At 33.2% G+C, this 22267-nt stretch overlaps 2 protein-coding genes across 5 annotated transcripts in view; one reads left to right on the forward strand and one right to left on the reverse strand.

Annotated features, from left to right (window-relative positions):
* The first annotated feature begins 8 nt into the window (after nt 1-8).
* Nucleotides 9-9974, forward strand: LOC126809727 (progestin and adipoQ receptor family member 3). Of its 2 annotated transcripts, none has more exons than XM_050534479.2 (7): nt 9-144; nt 2915-3167; nt 4081-4243; nt 4980-5132; nt 5722-5919; nt 7112-7202; nt 8126-9974. In XM_050534479.2, the coding sequence occupies exons 2-7, from the start codon at nt 2935-2937 to the stop codon at nt 8251-8253; spliced, it is 966 nt and encodes a 321-aa protein (XP_050390436.1). In that variant the 5' UTR covers nt 9-144; nt 2915-2934; the 3' UTR covers nt 8254-9974. The 2 variants fall into 2 exon arrangements, with proteins under 2 accessions (XP_050390436.1, XP_050390437.1); XM_050534480.2 differs by having other exon boundaries at nt 46-134.
* A 1658-nt stretch (nt 9975-11632) lies between these two features.
* LOC126809701 (palmitoyltransferase ZDHHC14) overlaps nt 11633-22267 on the reverse strand; it is a 32372-nt gene continuing 21737 nt past the window's right edge. For 2 of the 3 annotated variants that reach the window (XM_050534435.2, XM_050534436.2), the window contains one exon: nt 11633-17123. In XM_050534435.2, coding sequence (XP_050390392.2) covers nt 17032-17123 — 92 coding nt within the window. In that variant the 3' untranslated portion in view covers nt 11633-17031. Of the gene's footprint in view, nt 17124-21133; nt 21185-22267 lie in introns of all 3 variants that reach the window. The other variant, XM_050534434.2, reaches the window with a different exon arrangement.

A 22267-nucleotide genomic window follows, 5' to 3' on the forward strand; every position in this document is an offset into this window, starting at 1 on the left:
TAAAACGAAACGAATTAAAATACGGTTTTCTAAAATTCGAGAATTGCCGATATTGTTGTTTTCTGTTATCCTTGACAACGTCCAAAATGTATATTTTGGCTTATTTGGCATCATTATGTTATAAGAATTGAATGGTTCGTATGGGTAAGTTTTGTAGCATATAAAAAAACATCAAAGACCGCTTTGCTAATGACGTTTTTTCCAAATTTATAGTTTAAAATGGAAGACACCAAATTCCGACCAAACGAAATTAATTTAATACCGGTGCAATATGGCATTGTGATGTTAAAATTTTATAGATCTAGAGAAACAAATGGGGTTTAACGTCCACTCGACACAAACTAGGTCATTTCATGACTAATATATCCTTCAATTTTATTTCAACAATTTGATTGCACGTACTGACCAGTACGTAGGTAGTTACTTTAGTATGTAAATTGTACTATAGTGTCTATAGGCTCTGTTCTGATACAATTTACGTTACTAAAGTAACTAGGACGTAGGGTTCTTTAGTGGTGGAGGGAAACCGGAGATAACTCACAGAGATAAAAACAGAGTGAAAATTTCAAACACCAACTTCTCACTAGAAAACAACATATCAGATTTGTCGTTTAGCGCGAAACTTGACGATATGCCGATATTTAATAAATGAAATGAAATGAAATGGGGTTTAACGTCCTACTGTTCTGCTCCTAACCTGGGCTAATGAAGACGGGCATACGCCATACAGTGTGCTATGAGGGAAATTTTGCTCGGGCAGCGGCGCTACGGCCTACTCTTATATCGAATTCCAACTGCCAAGGGATCTTTTACGTGCACGCCAATTGTACATGGGACCTCGGTTTATCGTCCCATCCAAACGACTAGACAGCTGTCCTTGTCAGGCCCTCCATCCTGCATCACTGACAAGGGGAAACCACGCCGGAAAATCTGAATGAACTTTCTCGGCCAATGCAGGAATCGAACACCCGACCTCCAGGCTAGCGAGCCAGTGTCTTACCCACATAGCCACGTGATCCCCCGATACTTAATAAAGGAATGTAGTCACTACACAAAACAAAACTGATGACAATCTACAGACAAGACAAACTACACGGACATTGCAAGAAATAAACAACAAATATCAAATCAAGTGAATAGATCCGGTGGCCAGTCTTAAAGGACAATATTGGTGTCAGTCATTATCACATATGTGATGGAACTAATTAAACATGTTACAAATATAAGTTTAACACAGTTCAGAGATCATTGCTACGATAGCTGAGTAATACAGGTTTCCTGAATCGGAAGTAACGAACGCCAAAGGAAAACACGAATCATCCCTCTATATAACTGACTGACGTGACGAGTGATGACAGATACATGGGCGAATTTCTGCTCACTGATAATTCCTTCCAAGACCAAAAGTTGTTGTGTAATAATACAGGCTTCACTCAAAATGAAAAAGAAAAATGATTTACAGGAAAGATGTAATACAACCGGTCTTGATTACTAGTTTTGTCAAGACATCATATGTTTACACATTGTTGGTTATCAGGAATGCCAGAGGGCATGCCCATTGTTGATTTGATAGCTAGTGCATATAGATATCACACCACTACCCTAGACTGGATAACCTGCTCTAATACGTCAGACTCGCTCCTACATCACTCCTTTTCTGACTTGCATATATTGAAGTCAGAATAGCGCAGTGACGTAGGAACCAGTCTGACGTCATTTAGAGCAGATTATCCAGTCTGTGAATACTTGTAAATGCAATATAGGTCAAAATTCCCAAGAGATAATAAAAATGAATCTTATTAAATTCAAGGGGGGGGGGTTGGATGGCCGAATGGTTAGCTCGTGCGTGCTGTATCGTAAAGCCTGTCATTGAGTCAACTGGCGTGGTTTCGAATCCCCAGTTGTACGTGACAAGGAGTAGGGTCGCCTGTCCAACCTCGTGGGTTTTCTCTGGGTCCTCCAGTTTCCTCCCACTGCTATAAACCCCTACACGCAAGCGAATTATTGAAATAAAATTGTATCATATGTTAGTCCCGAAATGACCTAGTTTGTGTCGAGTGGACGTTAAACCCCATTTCTCTCTCTCTCTCTCTCTCTTAAATTCAAACTTTGTCAATCTTATATTTCAAAGAGTTGTCTTTCCAATCAGAGTTCATAGTGTATTACAAAAGATTTTTCTATTTGATAGTATGTGAGAGATAGATAGAAATGGGGTTTAACGTCCACTCGACACAAGCTAGGTCATTTTGGGACTAACACATGGTTCAGTTTTATTGCAATAATTCACTTGCGCGTAGGGGTCTTTAGCAGTGGGAGGACCGGGAGAAAACCCACAAGGTTGGACAGGCAACCCTACTCCTTGTCACGTACAACCGGGAAATCGAAACCGTGCCAGTTGATTCAATGCAAACCTGATAATGCAACATGCACACGCTAACCATTCGACCATCCAACCCCCGTCTGTACATTAGATTTAGAATTTGGAAACCAAAGGACTGATACTAAATTTTTAAACATTTAGTTTACTATTTTTTTTTTTTTTTTTTAGCTTATCTGAACCCCCTATTTGATAGCGTAGATTACTAGATTAATCTGTCAATCATGTGTAAGAGTTAATCACAAATGATTATATATATGGTATACTTATGCTAACTGCATCAATATGTATATACATATATTACTTTTCATATCATTGTTCAACCTACATTTGTTTGAATGGTACGAATAAATGTTGAAACGTAGTGTGAAATAACTCAGTGATTGTTTTCCATATAAATTTGTTTTTATGTTATATGTTCAATTTCTAAATGTCGTATAAGCATTTCATAGCACACTTTATGGTATGTTAAAGCCCATTTCATTTCATATCATTGTTGCAAAAAATATTTGATTATTGTTTATGTTATATTTTCAGAATTTTAAAAGAGAATTACAATGTTGACGGCAGAAAACACTCAGTCTGTTAAGGTCAGACCAATTGTACGGCCATTTTATAACGATACCAGTGTATTTATAGAGGAGGAGCCTATCAACTTTATAAAACAAGTGCAACATAAAAATTGTATAAGTTTATATCATTATAAAGAAATACCACCATTTCTAAGTGGTAATCCATATATTTTACATGGTTACAGAGTTTATCTTCCATTTAATTTGTGTATAAAAAGGTAAAAAAAATCTAAATTTATTCTCATTACAATTTATCTTCCATTTAACTAAATTTTATTCTCAATAGATAATAAGTTATATATTAAAAAGTAAACAACTATTTAGTGTTTCTCTTTCGAGGGAAATAGAGTTATAGAGCTAGTCACTGTCTTGACTACTGCATCCGAGTAGAGAAACTACTTTATTTTTTAACATTTAACAGTTGGTGAAATGAGGACATTTGTTTTGTTTTGTAAGGATTTCAATCAAATTCAAATTCAGATGCATTCAGGAAAGTGTACCCCACCCCCACCCCATTTTATTGAATTCTGTATAATGCTACTAGCATATACAATAAAAGAACCTTAACTCTGAATGTACTCCCATATCTGACTTATATGCCTTTCTCCCAAATTGATTTAACAAAAATAAAATGCACACATTCAAATTACTGAAGATAAATGGTAAATCCTGCACATTTGATTTTGTTATTGCCCTTTGGCCTTAAGGAGAGAGATAGGGTTTAACATCCACTCGACACAAACTAGGTCATTTTGGGACTAACACATGGTTCAATTTTATTTCAATAATTCGCTTGCGCGTAGGGGTTTTTAGCTACCAGTGGGAGGAAATCAGGGGACCCGGAGAAAACCCACGAGATTGGACAGGCGACACTACTCGACCTTGTCACATACAACCGGGGAATCAAACCCAAGCCAGCCGACACAATGACAGGCCTTATGATACAACGTGCACATGCTAACCATTCAGCCATCCAACTCCCCATTTGACCTAAGGACTTGATATACATCAATGAGTGAACTTAATAGTGGCACCCACATGCTAACCATTCAGCCATCCAACCCCACACTTTGACCTAAGGACTTGATATACATCAATGAATTAATTTAATAATAATCTTACTATTTACAGTTTGTTTGTGTGGAGTAATGAAACTATTAATATTTGGTCACATTTGATTGGATTCTTCATATTCCTGACTATAATGCTGTATGATATAGTTGTTACTATTCCTAATATTAATGGAGTAATGGCAGATTATTTCATAATGTCATTTGGTTTGTTGTGCTTTCAGGTAAATTGTTTGTCTATTATTAATTAAACCTAAAATTACTGTAAATGAAAAGGTTTCTCTTATTTTATCATAATTGTTATTGACAGCGATTAGCCTACTGCATCTAGAGCAGTGGTTCTCAGCCTTTTTTTTGCCAACGGCACACTTTGGAACACATGAAAACATAGCAGCACACCTGGCTAAATGAATTTTGCAAAATAGAAATATGATAAGTCAGATGGCATATAACCGTAGACAGAGACTAGTCATAGACACATAGAATGACTCGAACTAAAAAAAGAAAAACACATCTATGAACTTATCAGTAGACACCAGTGAATACTCAATTGGGATCATGTGGTTTTTCATATTTTCTTAGTGTGCCGCTCAAAATTCTGTGGCACACTTAGGCTTAGGATGATCTTGCGGCACACCTGTTGAGAAACACTGATCTAGAGTGTTACAAAAATATGTCAAAAGATCTGAACTGTTCTCAAATTATGTGACCTGTGACAGCAAAATGAGTTTGAAGTCACAAAATTTGTCAAAATCTAAATTTTTACCTTTGGTGTTATATCATTAAAAAGATATTTTATCCTAATGTAACAAGTATATATATATATCGTAAAAGACTTTCGACTACCAACTGATTTTGCTATCACAGGTCACATATGTTTAGTTGCCTAGAAACCTGTCTTTAACTTTATAGTCTGCAGTATATACTATAACAAATGATAAATTGAATTTTATTTGACAGTATTGTATGTTGTGTTCAACTGGTTATCATTTATTTGGTTGTCATTCGGAGAGATCGTGTGAATGGTGGTTAGGTGTGGATATGGGTGGTATATCTATAGGTGTTATAGGATGTTACATACCTGCAGTTTATTATGCATTTTATTGTATGACAGTAAGTATGGTTTTCATCTACTCTTCTCTTTTTTAACTGAAATGGAATGAAAGGAAATGGGGTTTAACGTCCTACTGTTCTGCTCCGAACTGGGCTAATGAAGACGGGCATATGCCATACAGTTACGTGTGCTATGATGGAAATTTTTCCAGGACAGTGGCACTACAGTCTACTCTTATATCGGATTCCAACTGCCAAGGGATCTGACTGAGGAATGCACCATATAGCTTGTCGCTATGTCTATATTTTATTTCTAATGTTAGTTTCTCGGGTACAGAAAATCTTTGAAAAAAAACAAGACAACAGATTGATAGAAAGAGAGAAATGGGTTTAACATCCACTCGACACAAACTAGGTCATTTCAGGATTAACATATGGTTCTGTTTTATTTCAATAATTCGCTTGCACATAGGGAGGAAACCGAAGGACCTGAAAAAACCCACAAGGTTGGACAGACGACCAGTTAATTCAGTGACAGACCTTATGATGCAACATGTACGCGCTATCTATTCAAATATTTTAAGAAAGTGAAAAATAATGTTAGGTGATATAAAAAAAAAAATAGTTTTTAATTTGTTTTATTTTTTAGATATGGAGAGATGTATATATATTGTTAATATGTTTACTTACTGTCAGTACTTTGTTTCTTCAACGATTTCAAGATTTTTCATCCAAACGCTGGTTTAGAATGAGGATATTGATATTTACTGCATTAGCAGCTTGCGGAGTTGTTCCATCAGTACATTGGATCTATTTAAATAATGGATTTTCAGCAACAATAGTTCAGGTGGGAATAATCACTGTTATATTTATTGTTATACGGTAAATTTGTTCAGAATAATTACTGGAACACCGAATAATTTAACCGAATTATAATAGTAAGTGCAGGGAGACTGCACCACACACAATTCCACAAAACAAATCTACGGAAGAGACACAATACGCAGAAATCATAAACCACCGTACATAAAAGATTAAGTGAATGGATCCAGGGGATAGCCGTAATTGTCCACTGTGTTGTACAGTCCCGGGCCTGTAGTGATACAGACTTCAGAAATTTCTGAATATTCCAGCATGGTTTCCCCTGCATATAAAACAGCCCTTGACAGTTAGAATTCGATATAAGTGTAGTCTGTAATGCCGCTGCCCAGGCAAAATTTTCCTCATAGCATACTGTATGGTGTATGCCCATCTTCATTAGCCCAGTCGGCACAAAAAAGTAGAAGGTTAAACCCCCATTTCATTTCATTTGTGACTGCACTGCCATACCTTGGACTGTGTAGTGCTATATTTATAGATAGAATGATTTTTCTTCCATGTGCTTATACTAGAATGGCATAGTTCATTTATATTTCTTTGTTTATGAATAGAAACCAACAAAAAGTTTGCTGAAATTATTTCGTTTATTTGATATAGTGAACCATATTTATCTTGATCTATCATTGTTATCGATCACTTGACACCGAAAAAATTACAGCCTGCTATAAACTTATGGTAATTGTCTCAAACTACATGTTACTTTATTTTATGAATTGTTGGTTTTCATATTTGAAAAATAGGTGCAATAAAAATTTGAAACAACAAATAAATGAACATAACTTTCAGAGCTACATTATAAGTCATGTAAACTTCCAAGTAAATGAAAAGTGATATGAGATGTTCTGGAAAAGGGTTGGACCAATTGTGACTCATGCATCACATCTGCCATTACTTTTAACTATATTTAGAAATGATCCTTATAAGACATATAGAAATAGATTATACTAAAATTAACACACTTATATGGATATACTACTTCGGAATTTTATTAACATGCTACGTTTCAATACAATTACAGGTATCGTTATCAAGCAAATAATGCTTGATAACAATAAGCAATACTTAGCAATGGTTTGGACTTGAATCTCTGAGAGAAGGTAACCTCAGTTCATCTTATGTGTGTTTTGTGCTTATCATATTTTATTATATTGTTTTGACAGATGTTTATACCAAAGGTAGCTGTGTTATATATGCTGGGGATTGTAGCATTAGCTTTTTATTTATCCAGATTCCCAGAAAGATTAAGACCAGGTAATATAAAATCGTAACTATTATTCGTTATAGTGAATGTTCTTTATTAGCGACGTGGGGTTTGGTGGTGAGCGATCTAATTATGGAAATAATATTGAACCAAATGTTAGTCCTGAAATGAGCTAGTTTGTGTCAATCTCTCTCCAACTCTCATTCATGTGTATCATATAGTTCTCTTGTTGAGACGGGGGATCACATGGCTAAGTGGGTAAGACGCTGGCTCACTAGCCTGGAGGTCGGGTGATCGATCCCTGCATTGGCCGAGAGAGTTCATTCAGATTTTCCAGCGTGGTTTCCCCTTGTCAGTGATGCAGGATGGGACGAAAAACCTAGGTCCCGTGTACACATTGGCGTGCACGTAAAAGATCCCTTGGCAGTTGGAATTCGATATAAGAGTAGGCCGTAGCGCCGCTGCCCGGGCAAAATTTCCCTCATAGCACACTGTATGGCGTATGCCCGTCTTCATTAGCCCAGGTTAGGAGCAGAACAGTAGGACGTTAAACCCCATTTCATTTCATTTCTCATGTCGAGACATTTATCTGTCCGTCTGTATAAATGCCATATTATGAGGTATCTTGAACATTCTGTATAGAGTAGTTTAAAGAGTTAAATAGGAATGTTAGCATATGATACCACCACTGACTTTATCTACAGATATAAAGTTTTCAAAGTTGCATCCCACAAAAAAAAAAAAAAAAAATAGACAGGTCTGGTCATTTTGATTCCAGATTTTAATATTTGAATATATGCCTTTATTGCTCATCATGCAATTTTGCCTTGTTTTAATATAGTCTTATTTTCCCCAACCCATCTTTTTATTATTGGGACGTGGGGTTGCTGGGCTTAGCTGTCTATCCGTCCACCTGTCCGCCAGCTAGATGATATTAATATATGTATATCTACATATTTTATTGTATTTCCAGGCATGTTTGATATGATAGGATCTAGTCACCAGTGTTGGCATTTTGTTGTGGTTATAGCATTCTTATGGTGTTACAACTCTGGAAGAGAAATTCTCCAATACAGAATAATTAACTCCTGTACTCTATGAGATGATATACTAGTAGTAGATTATATATTAGGTTATTATATACATACACTCCTTACATGTATGTTATGATATATAATTTTAATTTATATCCTGTGGCCATTTTATTTTATTAGATAATTTTATTATGCAATTTTATTTACTGGTATTCATATATATTATGCAAGCCTCAAAATCAATTAATTAATTAGCTCATACATTGCCAAGCACAAACTCAGACTTCGTCACGCCCTTTTCCTCTGTTGGACACAGATGTGTCTTAATATTTTGTTTTTGTTGGTATTTTTAATACTGCTACATGTACAACAGAACGTTAAACATACATTATGTAAGAGCTAAATCTGCCTTTGCAGGTCTTTCTTTAGGCCGGAAACTATTAATTAGACATTTATAAACAAAACAAGACCATAATCAACTCTTGATGCCATCGGATGACTCCAATTTTAAGTAGATTAGAAGGGTTCAGCAATATAATCATTTAACTTATAAATGGAGAAGCGAGGCTTATTCGAATGACCAGTACAGTGGTTACGATCAATGCACACATCTTATCAAAACTACAACCATTGATAACTTCACTCAAAATAACGTAATTTGAATGAAATTTTTAATATATTCATTTTCCATTATCTATTTTTGAACTATTAAATGTCCCTTTATATATGTCAGCTACAACTTGTCTTGTTCTACTAAAATCATTATTTCAAGGCTTGGTTTACATATCACAATTTTCATTATCAATCAATCATTTGAACAAACTTTTTCATTTATTTTTATGTTTTTAAAATTCACACAGTTAGGTCTAGCAATATCTTTCTTCAGTTTATGTTCAGTTGACCTGAGCTGACCTTTCAAGGATTAGGGTCCCCTGTCCAACCTCGTGGGTTTTCTCCGGGTCCTCTGATTCCTACCACTGCTAACTATGTTAGTCCCAAAATGATCTAGTTTGTGTGGAGTGGGCGTTAAACCTCATTTCTCTCTCTCTCTATCCCTCTCTCTCTCTCTAGTGTCTAGGCAATGTTACTTATTGAGCTTTGAACCATTATGTTCAATATTAATTATGAGCATTTTTTCATATCTCTCAATAAAGCCTCATTTTTTGTATAAACATTTTATTATGTCTTTCAATGTGATTTAATGAGTTGGCTAATCGGCCTCAAAATTTTATAAACAATCAAAATAGTATGTCTGGTCTTCTTGTGTATTAAATAGGACACAAATGTTATTGATTTCTCCGTTTATTAAACTAAAACCAGATTTTATTAAATTTCTAAAGAATTTAAAAAATCATTTGAGCTAAAACAGTTCAGTATTGACTTGAGACAATTGCTTTATAGAAAGGTGTCTCGCCACTCACCAATAATGTGGAGATTATTTTGAAACTGATGCGCTTGCTTGACCTTGTGCTGGAAAAAACATTGTTGCACAAATTTTGTTTCACAACCTTTTCAAAGCTTTTTAAGTCTTTGTACCGTTTCTGAATTTTTCCATTGCTGTATATTTTCTGATCAATAGGATGGTGGGGCTATGTAATGGTTTTTAGCTATGAGTAGGCAGCAAGTCTGCAACTGTAAAAGTATAGTGTGTTTAAAAGTCTTATGTATGCATTCATCAAATAATTTCATTCTTTACTGTTTGTTTTTACATGTTTTTACTATCACAACATTTAACACTAATTTTCATACATTTTAGTCTGTTGTTGTTAATGAATTAAAAGATTTTATGACATATTTATGATCCATTGTTATTACTTTTTATAACCACAAAGCTAAACTTCTATGATTTATGTGGGGGGGATGTTGGATGGCCGAATCAGATTCATTCTTATTATCTTTTGTGAATTTTGACCTATATTGCATTTACACGACTTCACAACTTTAGGGGGGTTGCATGGCCGAATAGTTAGCACATGTGTGTTGTATCATTAGGTCTGTCATTTAGTCAACTGTCGTGTTTTTTTCGATTCCTGGTTGTACGTGACAAGGAGTAGGGTCGCCTGTCCAACCTAGTGGGTTTTCTCTGGGTCAATGCCTTGATGGAGTTCGAAGATGAGCATTTTCTGCTTAGGGTAAGAAGAGATAAACAATTTGATTGGTTGATGCTTTGGCACATAATAACTTTGGTTCTAATTAATGAATGAAACTGGTCGATAATGAGCATTTTCTTCTCAGGGTAAGCCGAGCAGTAAACGATTTGATTGGTCAAGACTTTGGAGCTGTATAACTCTGATTCTAATTGAGTGAGAGTGGTGAAACCTTGTGTATATTTTCATTATAGACCAGGTTTCAACCTATCAATGCACGTATATCTGGTATCATCAGAATGTAAGTCTGCCTGGTTTCTGGTGGTGGGTGTGGCGGTGAGGGATGTGATTCTGGCCGTGAATTCTTGGACTAGATTAGCTCAAGTGTACCACATGAAAATTGTACAGCAGTGTACCTTACATCTTCAAATATTACAAAAACACTTTGACAGACATGTCTGGTGGTGGGGTGCCCCTGACAGAACTGTGTAATTGCCAGACATTTATAGCAGTGAAGTATCCCTGACAAGAGTTATCTAATTTCCAGACCACAGCTCAGCTAGATTAGCTGAAATCTGTACCACCTAAAACAGCTTTGGAGTTGTTCAGTACCACCACAGAAATCAAGAATGACCTCTGCCAGACAGTTTGTGTGGTAGGTTACCACAATGTTTAAACTAGGTGTAGATGTTCATTGGGTGAATGTCTTAACGAGTTCAATGATTAACATTTTCAGCTAAAGCTAAGCTGAGCTTGGGCGAAACATTCTCAAAAATAAAAGCCCATGGTTCTGCCAGTTCAAGTACAATCGACATGAAGTAGGATGTTAAACCCCATTTCATTTCATTCCAATCAACACAAGACTTGGCATGCATGTTTCTTGGATAATTGCACAACGATCGATCGACATACTTTGACTTTTTATAGAACTTCACAAATCCAAGATGAGATAGAAATGGGGTTTAACGTTCACTTAATACAAACTTGATCATTTCAGGACTAACACATTGTTCAATTTTATTTCAATAATTTGCATGCGAGTAGGGGTTTTTAGCAATGGGAGAAAACTGGAGGACTCTGAGAAAACCCATGACGTTGCGACCCTACTCCTTGTCAATTTTGGGACTAACACATGGTTCAATTTTATTTCAATAACCTGCTTGGGTTTTCTCCGGGTCCTCCGTTTTCCTCCCACTGCCAAAGACCCCTACGCGCAAGCGAATTATTGAAGAATTAAAACCATATGTTAGTCCCAAAATGATCTAGTTTGTGTCGAGTGGACGTTAAACCACATTTCTCTCTCTCTGGTGTATCGCTTTTCCTTGCAGACAATACTAAAAACAAAAAAAACACTTTATACAAACAAATTCAATTTTTATTCACAAAAGCTGTAGAAAAAGTAAATTATTCTGTATGAAGAAGACATTTTGAAATCAAGAGATAGAGAGAGAGATAAAGATCATGAAGGTACATTCATACTTTTTATCAGATTATAAAACAATATAGCAGTATCAGTACAACAAGACATAGTATATGACATGGAATATAACTGGCAAGTACCTACATCCACAATACTTACTACATAAATTATACACTTACTATTTACAATAAATTTCATCAAAGAAAAATGAAAAGGCATTTGTCATAACATAACAGGTATATCAAATACTTTTTTGGTTGTTGAACAGCCTTTATAATGCACGAATGTACTGACCAAATTCTAGTTTCAAAAATTTCTAAATAACCTGTTCATTATAAAAAAATAGTATGTTAATTAATTAACCATAGGTTGCCAGGCAACTACACATACACCAAACAACAGCTCTTGAGTAGTAATGAGCTAAACAATACATAGGAATTTTAAAAAGATCAGATTATAATTGACGTCTTTAAGGTTCCAACAAGGTGTCAATGGGGAATAACTCCAGAAGTTAATATCAAAAATTGCTGAACATCAATAGTGTTCTTCCTTTCAACAGGATCAACAATTACTTTAAATTTCAGAAAGATTAGTTAAAGATGCATTATGTAAGATTTAGATGAAGAGTTCATAGCTTAAAAATAAATAATGAAAAAGGAATATATTGAAAATTTCAGTAAAACTACTTTATTCTGACCAAAGTTATAAATGTTGTAACTTTGCATAAGAATAGCGTAATCTCAATATTCATTGCTACCATAATCAACAGTCTTGATTATTGATTATTCATTTTTAACTTATATTATTATATGGCAATCGCATTTTAATCTAATAAAAATTGTGACCATCCGATGGGTTTGTCATGTGAATAAATGTATAATTAATAATTTATATAACATTTGAGGCCCAAAGATAGACCTGCAATAGAAAGATTTGGTTTTTACATAATGCATCTTTAATAATAATTACAATGGCTTCTTCCTCTTAATGAGTTAGATAACCCATATCAATGCACAGACAGAGGTGACATCAACATACAACCATGTTAAATATGGGCATATAAAAATGTATTTAATACATTAATTATAGAGTACTGGTGATACCTAGGCATCTACAGTTCATCGTGCAAGATAACATTAATTTAAATAGAAAATCCTGTGACCTGTAACATACAAGATAATTTTGAAAAAAATGCTACACGTACATAATGTGGCAGTACAAATAAATGGAAAATAATATTAGGTGCTCATTTGTTGTTCGGCTCAATAACATCATTAATGTCAGAACAAAAAAAGAAATCATATAACCCCACAGACAATAACAATATGGCCTCAATTCTTTTTTTTTTAATATTTCTAATAAAAAATAAAACCTATAAATTCTTTTTATTGTTCACATTTCTATTAAAAAAATAAAACCTATATATTCTTTTTCATAATGAATAAATAAATTTTTTTAAGGTTCTGACAGCATTAAATTAAATAGGGAATAATGAAAACTCATTATCGTAGCGTTTTTTTTTTTTAAGTACTGGTATTATAAATAAATCAATTTCAAAATAAAATGTACTTTTAGGCTTGTTCACAGTATCGTCAGTCAGCTAATAAACTACAGATATCACTTTGTTAAAATAAAAATAAAATCATATTTGTTACCCTATCATCGGTTACAAAATTAATTAATCACAAAATATATTCAGTAAAATAATAAAGAAATCTAATATTTGTTGTTCTTGGTCAAAATGTACACCAGTATTTTTCAAAACTTAATAACTCTTTTCAAAGTCACAACAGTATAGATAAATCAGCTTTATTATATTATCCTTGACTCAGAAATTGTCTAATCAAATATGTTTTAGTCAATAAATTTCCAATTTTAACTGACAAATAGAACATATATTGATAATATAAAGGAATTGTTGTGTGGTTAAAATGTTTTAAACTGATGTTTTTATTTTTGTTCTAAGTTACTTGCTTCACTTCAAAGGAGTCACTCAAGATTTTCCAGGGTATACACAAATTCCAGCACAAATATGTGAGGTGGCTCCTTAAAAATAATGTTAATAACACAGCAATAAGGACATTAACAGGCTACATGTCATTTACCTGTTAGTACATTGACTAGCCCTTTACACACAATACATATTACATTCTTTATGACATGAATCTGTGCAACCACAAAGGACAATAAGCTAATATTATTGTTTTACAACTGGGTAAGATAATCACACATACTGTCAATCTCATTAAAATATAGATCTATACTTCGTTTCATTTTTATACTTTCGATGGCTTACACTACATGAAGATCTGACTGGTTGTACTATACGGTCGTGTCAGGGGTCACACGAGCGGCTTTTGAACCTATGACGTCAGACATTGAATAATCAATCAGCGTTGACGTTTCTAGTGATTTACCAACAGGTCCGTGCATGGCACGCCAAGAAGTCGCCGTAAAGGATCGTTTCATTGGCTAATCCCTCACATTAACCAAACCGTGGTAATAACAATTCTTCCAGATCCTAGTGTAGTAATGACAAGTAAAACGAAATTTTGAACTATAAAAAACGAAACGAAATAGGATCTGTGTTTGAATCAGACTGACATACTGTATACATACATACATCTTTAGATTATATAAATATTAGTCATGTTTACATTATATATAATACTAATGAAAAGGAACATGATGTTTTAAATTCTGTAAATAACAGTGACAAGCAGATTAAAAGGAACCACGAATGTAGTTTTCACAAGATAAAATATAATATTTAATTACATCAATTTATGTACAATATGTCATTCAGAAAACGTGGGGCCTCATTAATAGAACTTAAACTAAGGCATGTATTTTAAAAACGCTGTTCGTTCATTCGGAACACCCTAGTACAGATTTTCTCTTTATATCGATGTAAAGAAAATAACTTGAAATAACGTTTAAGTGGCATTGAGCGACTGGGAAACAGATTAACAGAACACAATTTTATGGGGAAACCATCAGTGTTTTTTTTATTACAAAAGCACAACAATTTGACAAGTATACTCTTATCGTTATCAAGCACAATTACATTTAGAATCAAACTAAAGATTGTTTCCCTAAAAAAACTGTGTTCTGTGAATGAATTAGATTAGTTTAAAATACTGTCACAGAGGATGCACGAAGAGATGTTATTATTCTATGATACTCTCCCACTAAATATATATATTTTTTTTATCATGGTGAATACGTAATAAGACCTGTCAAATGGGGTCACAATTTGCAATTATCAACACAGGCATTTTAAAATAAAAAATATCCAAATTTCTCAAATAAAAAGAAAATATAAAATCTGAAATTCAAATTAAATTTTCCAAGTTTATAATTTCCCTGATTCTGTAAATTACTGAAGTTAAATCTGATTTTCATTAGAAGTTTGATTATTACAATAAAATTGTTTTTAAAAAATGAAGCACTATAATTAACTATGATCAATGATTTATACTTTTGGAAATTAAATTTGACAACAATCCTGGGGCCTGTTTCTCGAAATTTTAACTAAGATAAAATCCAAATTTTAGTAATTTGATTGGATAATACTAGATTGAAGTATCTACTAGAATTGGATTTTAACTTTAGTTAAGATTTCGAGAAACAGGGCCCTGTACTCTGATCCACTGACCAATACAAACTTCAAAATTTGATGTTCTTTCCTTTTTTTCCCTTTGCTTGAATCTGGTAGACAATTTGCAAGTGTTATATACATGTGTATGCCTATATATACTGAGCAATAATTGCAGTATAGACAAATATTTTAACACTGCTACATGTATGTATATGTTTGTTTCCCTGTCATATCTTTTTAATTTTTTAAATTCATTTACTTGGTCCCAGTAACAACAATAATACAAATACATATGAATTAATTAATTAATATCAATGAATCAGCTAAATCCATACGTCATATGTAATGAATGACAATTTCATGAAATTATAACTCAAAATGGCACATCAATATTAAAATATCCTAAACTGGGAAGAACTCTTTCTCTTCCGAGTCAACATTAAATAAATTATGAGGTAAAAATAAAGAAGTTTAAAAATACGTCAAATCCATGTCCATGCATTTCAGTATTGTTTACGATTTCCAACTCCGTAGACTAAATGCGCTTAAAGACATAAAAACAAATAAAACTACATGGAGTTAATAAGTTTTCATCACAACAATGTCATGCTAGCTACAATAGAAATCAACAACATAATTGTACTTCAACAATATTCGGAAATCAAATTTTTCAATTTTAATTATTAACCTTTTAATTTCATCTTTGTGTAAGCTACATGTATTTAATAGCAACTGTTTTTTTTTTAGGTATTTTTTTGTATTTTGTTCGCAGATTTGCACCGAATCGATCAATTAGATCCTTAGATATCACTACAGCTAATCACAATAACATTCATTATATACAACAATTATTGTTCATTATTATAAATCACATATATATATATATAATATTAATGTAGACAAATCAAGACGAAACAAGGCTTGTTTTTCAGAAAATTTCCTCTCATTCCATTTAACAACCCTAATCACACACGAGTCCATATTTACGTCCTTAGTTGATGGAGACAACATTCTTACGTGTCAATCAACACTATACTTTTGGTCTTGAGCCAATCAATAACTGTGCAGATCTCATCACAAAAACCGAAATGGGTAGCAAGCGCTGAAAGTGGATAGTGTTAAAAGCCAGAACCCAGGTGACTCAGTTCACTCAGACAGCATTAGTCAAAATTCTCCATCTTGAGAGAGTAAGAATACGAATACACAGAACAAAATTCTTTGGAATATAATTAAAAAGTTTGTAGCTGAGCGATGTTTCAGCCAGTGATGGGATTTCAATATTTTTGTTGTCGGACATTTTACCAAAAATAAAGGGGCATAACTCTTGTTATTTAAGCAGTTTATAACTGAGCGATGTTTCAGCTAATATTCACTAGTTATTATCAAGCCATGATGTTTTTTTGAAGAAGCACCCAAAACACATTTTCAATATTTATAAGTTATAGCATGGACAGCATAAACTGTCTATGGTTATAGAGATAATGAAATTTTAAAGCATTTTTATTGTTTCTATAACTAGTATGTGTATATATGCAATGAAATATTGAATAAACTTTGAAATTTTAGCTCAATACTTTCTCTGGTAGTGGTGGGTGCGAGAAAATTCCTGAAAATTCTGACCAATTCCAATGAGAGTGTGCAAGATATCACGGACAGATTCATGAATAAAGCGAATAAATACGATACTGTAAGTAATTTCAAGTAATTTATAGTATAAATAAGCACAATAAGTATAAGCTAGTATTCTGTACTGCAACCACGTGAAACGACCGTCTTTTCACCCTTGGTTCCAGAATCAGTATTTTCACTTGTAATTGGAATGACGATATCTGAAATACACACGAAAAAAAAATATATTATTATTTTTATCTTTAAAAATATATAACTTATACAGAATGTATTTACTGATCAGTTCAATTTTGGCTATCTCTTCCTGTAAAACCACACCATTGATAAATATAAACAATATACAATACCTAAAAATCCCAATTTAAACTGACTGACACTGATCCCAACATCAAAAGGTGATTAAATTGAATACCAACATTTTCAACTTTGTATAACTTATATCAAGAGGGTTTGATTGTTTTGCGTTAAGTGCCTACTAATTCAGTTCCAAACTTCACAAAATGGTGCAAATAAAATGGGCTTACAGTTACGTTGCTAGGGAATTGGCATCTGATTGGCTATGGATAATTAAATGGCCTCCGGAAGTCAATAAAATCTCACAAACGAAAAGAAGTTGAAGATTATTCTTTATCTCAGTGAAGTGTTGGAAATTGTATTTATTTAGAAAAAATGTACCCATCGCAAGTTTAAAAGAACCAAATAGCAGCTTTGTGCTTAGAAACAAAAAGGAACTTTATTACCTAATCTAATTACACAAAGATGTTTCAATAAGAATAAACCCTACTGATTCTGACTACCGTATTTCTTAGGGTATAAGTCGATACTTTTTTCTGCTGAAGTCCGGCCTTCGTTTTATACTCCGCTTTGACTTAGTTATAAACTTTTAAATTATATTTGTGTAGAAGATTAATTCATAACAAAAGTGGAAGAATCAAATATGGTCAGGGAGACAATGCTCAGAACTAAAATAAACTCGACGGGTCATGAAAACGTTATATATTTATTGTCAAACGCCAATTTATGTAGGATTATCTGTTTAAATATTGTGTTCATGGTCCATTTACCTTGGATACTGCATAGAAATTAACTTGGTAGGCAAAAGAGTTAAAGCACAATTTACAGGATATAAAAGAGCAAAATTCATATTCATCATTTAAATTACAGACAAATAAATGCTAAAGATGCAACGAAACATATGCCCACAGCGACCCTACTCCTTGTCATGTACAACGGGGGAATCAAAATCAAAATATAATAGGGTTGTAAAGAAAGAATAGGATCTTTAACACACATGTGTGGAGGTGCATTTGAATTGATCTGAAGAATAAGAGAGATTGTCATCATAAAAAAAAGTGAATGGCATTTCTCTGAACAACTATAAAAAGCTGAAAACGGGTCAACTTATTACCCAATTGATTATCTATAACAAAGGCAAAGTTTAATTAAAACAGCATTAGGTAAGATTAAATAAAAAGCTGACAGATCTAGCTATATTTGTTAAAAAAAAAAAAAGATAATGAGAAGAGAATATGTTGAAAATTTCAGTCAATTACATCACTCTGAACTAAGATATTGGTGATATAATTGTAGTCTAGACTCGACTGTCATTACTACTGTTGTTACAATAATAAATAAAGTCTCTATTATCAATTTTCACGGTAACCGCGTCAACCACAATGTATATTTAAATCTACTTAATATTGCAGTCATACAATGGCATCAAGAGTTGATTATGGTCTTGGTAAGTTAAAGATACATTATGGGAGATTCGGTAACGAGTTGGCAGTTCTTACTATAATAGTTAAGAACTAGATAATGTAGAAGGCAATTTGGTGAAAATTTCATTCAAATTGATCCACTATGAACCGAGAACTAAGCAACTGAAATTCCCATAAGCCTCGGTCATCATTACTAAAGTCAGTACGATAAACAGCATAGTCTCGATTATCCATTTAATCGTTTAATCGAGAAGGAAAGTTATGCAGTAAATCGGCTTACAATCCACTAAAGATCGCAGGCTAGCCCTGTCATCTAGAGTTGATTATGGCCAGGATAGGCATTTCAGGCCTAAAGAAAGACCTGAAATAGACAGATTTAGCTCTTGCATAATGTATGTTTAATATTGCAGTCATACAATGGCATCAAGAGTTGACTATGGTCTTGGTAAGTTAATTAATAGTTTATGTAACATTTCAGGCCTAAAGAAAGACCTGCAATAAGCAGATTTAGCTCTTGCATAATGCCTGTTTAACTTGTAATCAACTGAATATGACCCGCTTCTTTTTTACAGATCATTTTTTCTGAACCTGAATGGTTAATGCCCAATCCAACCATAGCACATCCTCGGTAATCCCAGTGATATTGTTCCATTCTACTACACTAACCCCTGGGTCCATTAACAGGGGAGACACATAGTCAAATTATCCACCCTTAATATTATTTTTGACCAATAAAAAAATTCCATATATAGAAAGCGAGTGGGCGAAGGGAAATAATGTATTAATATTGCTAGAATTTTTGCTCTTATAAATAATGATAGCATTATATTGTATTAATTAATATCTTTGGCAAGTTAGTAGATTCACATATAAGTAGTATTGTAATTCAACTTAGTGAATAAGTGACAGGTTGACACATAAAAAGAGTTACAGAACCAAAACATAGCTGGTTGTATGTGTCAATAAAATACACCTGCTTGGAAATTTACTAATTGCATCATTTGGCTAAAGTAACCAATCATAATCAGTAATTGCACATGTTCAGGGTCATGAGTAGCTTACTCTGTGCGTGATATCCACGAGTCCTATAAAAGAAATCATGGTAAACTTTTAAGACAGACTTTCATTAGATTCTTGAGAGATTACGAGCTTGATTCCAGAAGGGAAAAGATGTAACAGTTTATATCAGCAGACTAGTCCAACGAGTCTGGCTGAATGAGGTTTGAGAGAATTGACTTTATTCTATTATGCATTGTATCCATGTATCCAGCTGATATAAACGTAAAAACAAACTGTTATTCCTGGTATGTAAACTGGTTTTCGAATGGTTTGTAGAATCAACGTACATGGCCAATGAGATCATCAAGGGAACGAATGGACCAAGGGGTTAGTAAAGTAGAATGGACAGGTGTCACTGACCATAGCTGGGATATAAATACAAATACTTTCTAAAAATCCGTAGAAATAAATGCTAGACAGGTTTCACAGCGAATACTTGTAATTAATTGCAATAAATCATCACTTGAGTTCAAAACTGTAAAACAAGAGACAAGAGATCAGACCAGGAGTTCACAAAGTATTCTAAGACTTTAAGTTAAGAATTTACTCAAAATTGTTTGCCTTTCTTTAACTAAAATATAGGCCTTTATAAAACTTTTGTTGTTTTAATGTATCAAATACATCAATAAGAAACTATGTGGAAAATTTTGTTTTTCTGGATCCAAGATATTTCTCATAAACAGTGATTGAAAGTTGTGTAAATTTGTAACTCAAGTCTGAGAATGCTTTGTTATGTCAGGGCCTGACTTGATAATGCTGCCTACTGTTTTACACATTGTTATTTATGTAAAATGGCCTGAATGTATACAGTTTTATGTATATAAACTGTATGTATTATGTTTAAATTGTGAAACCTCTCTAGTGTAAAACTATCAAAATTATTTTCAGACAACACCAATAGCATGCAGTTTTAAAGTGAAAGACTCTTTAAGAATACAGACATACTGTATTAGACATAAGAACTGCTAAGCCCCAACCCTCTCATAATATGTGACCCACTACCACAAAACCAGGCGCTTGTCGCAGAATTCATTTTGTACTACGGGCACAAAATCATAAACTGTATGCCTTCTTGTTGCTGTGAATGAGTCGATCTCAACTCCAGATGATACGAAAAATTTAAAAAGAATTTGATTTTTGGAAAACTTAGGCTGTGGACTATTCAAATATGCTACCAGCTCTATTTTTATATCAAAAAAATGACCAAGAGCCTGGTTTTATGGGAACAGCACATATATCATAAACTATAATATTTTTTTGGTCTAACCTCCCTGTAAGATACACTACACCATCAACTGTATTAAATTTAAAACAAACAGACAGTTGTTATGTCAAATACAGTATATTGCTTTAATTCCCTATTCTTGTTCAACTCTGACTGCAAGTTGAAATCCTAGATAATAGAGACTTTCACTTTAAAGACATTTGCTTACCCATATAATTAAGTTGATTGAGTGTCATATCCCATATGTGGTTTTTGCGGCCTGTTGATTAAGGGGAATAAATGTGCAAATATTAGTAAGATGATTAGTTAATGACAGAAAGTTTTCAGTTAAAAACCCACAAGTACAAGTAATATTTTACTTTCCCAAAAATATTACCTCATTATAAAAACATATAACTGTAACCCGGGTATCATTTAATCTTGTGTATCTAGCACTAATTTCTTTGACATTCGTTCAATATCAAATCTTTGTTTAAAAATTCGTAAAAATCATTTTAAATCACCCCAAAAAATCTAATTTGTACTACTGTCCAGTTTAAAGCTGACTGATTAATTCTGATAATGAGTGTTCAATTTACAGGCATTTAATATTTCCTGACCACTGTTCAAAAATAAGTCATCATACATCAATATCAATTGTTTATTTTTTAACAGTGATCGAGAAATTAAACACTAGTAAATTGGACACTCATTATCAAAATTGAATGGTCAGCTTTAAACTGGACGCAAGTACAAATTAGATGATTTTTGGTGATTTTAAATGATTTTTACAAATTTTTAAAAGAAGATTTGATATTAAACAAATGTGAAAGAAATTAGTGCTAAATACACAAGATTAAATGATAACCTAGGTTACAATGTATACTTCTCTTATACAGTTTTTTATATTTTGAACGTTTAAAACTGAATACTCATCATCCAGATACATGATGCATGTCACATGATGCATGTCACATAAACATCACAAGCAAGTATCTAAGTGTTAATCAATTTAGTACATGAAAGGGTCATTGTTAATTAATCATGTTAATTAAACAGCCATTACGGTTACAAAGAAAAACAATTGTTTCTAAGAATCAATCTACTAAGTATATTTCATCTAATCGAACGATACATAGATAACGGTTAAAGAAATAATTGTATTCAATATTTATAGATTAGATACATTAAAGGAAACGTATCACGAAAACTTCCTTGATAAAATGATCCATAAAAAAACAATGAGGTTAAAATAAAATTGCAACAGAAAATGGATATTTTATTGGAGGACTTCTTAGGGCTGAAATAAATACAGTTTTACATACGAGATAAAAATAACATAACACCACACAACTTAAAACTA

This window comes from Patella vulgata, chromosome 2 (assembly GCF_932274485.2).
Source record: "Patella vulgata chromosome 2, xgPatVulg1.2, whole genome shotgun sequence".
NCBI classification, from domain to species: domain Eukaryota; kingdom Metazoa; phylum Mollusca; class Gastropoda; family Patellidae; genus Patella; species Patella vulgata.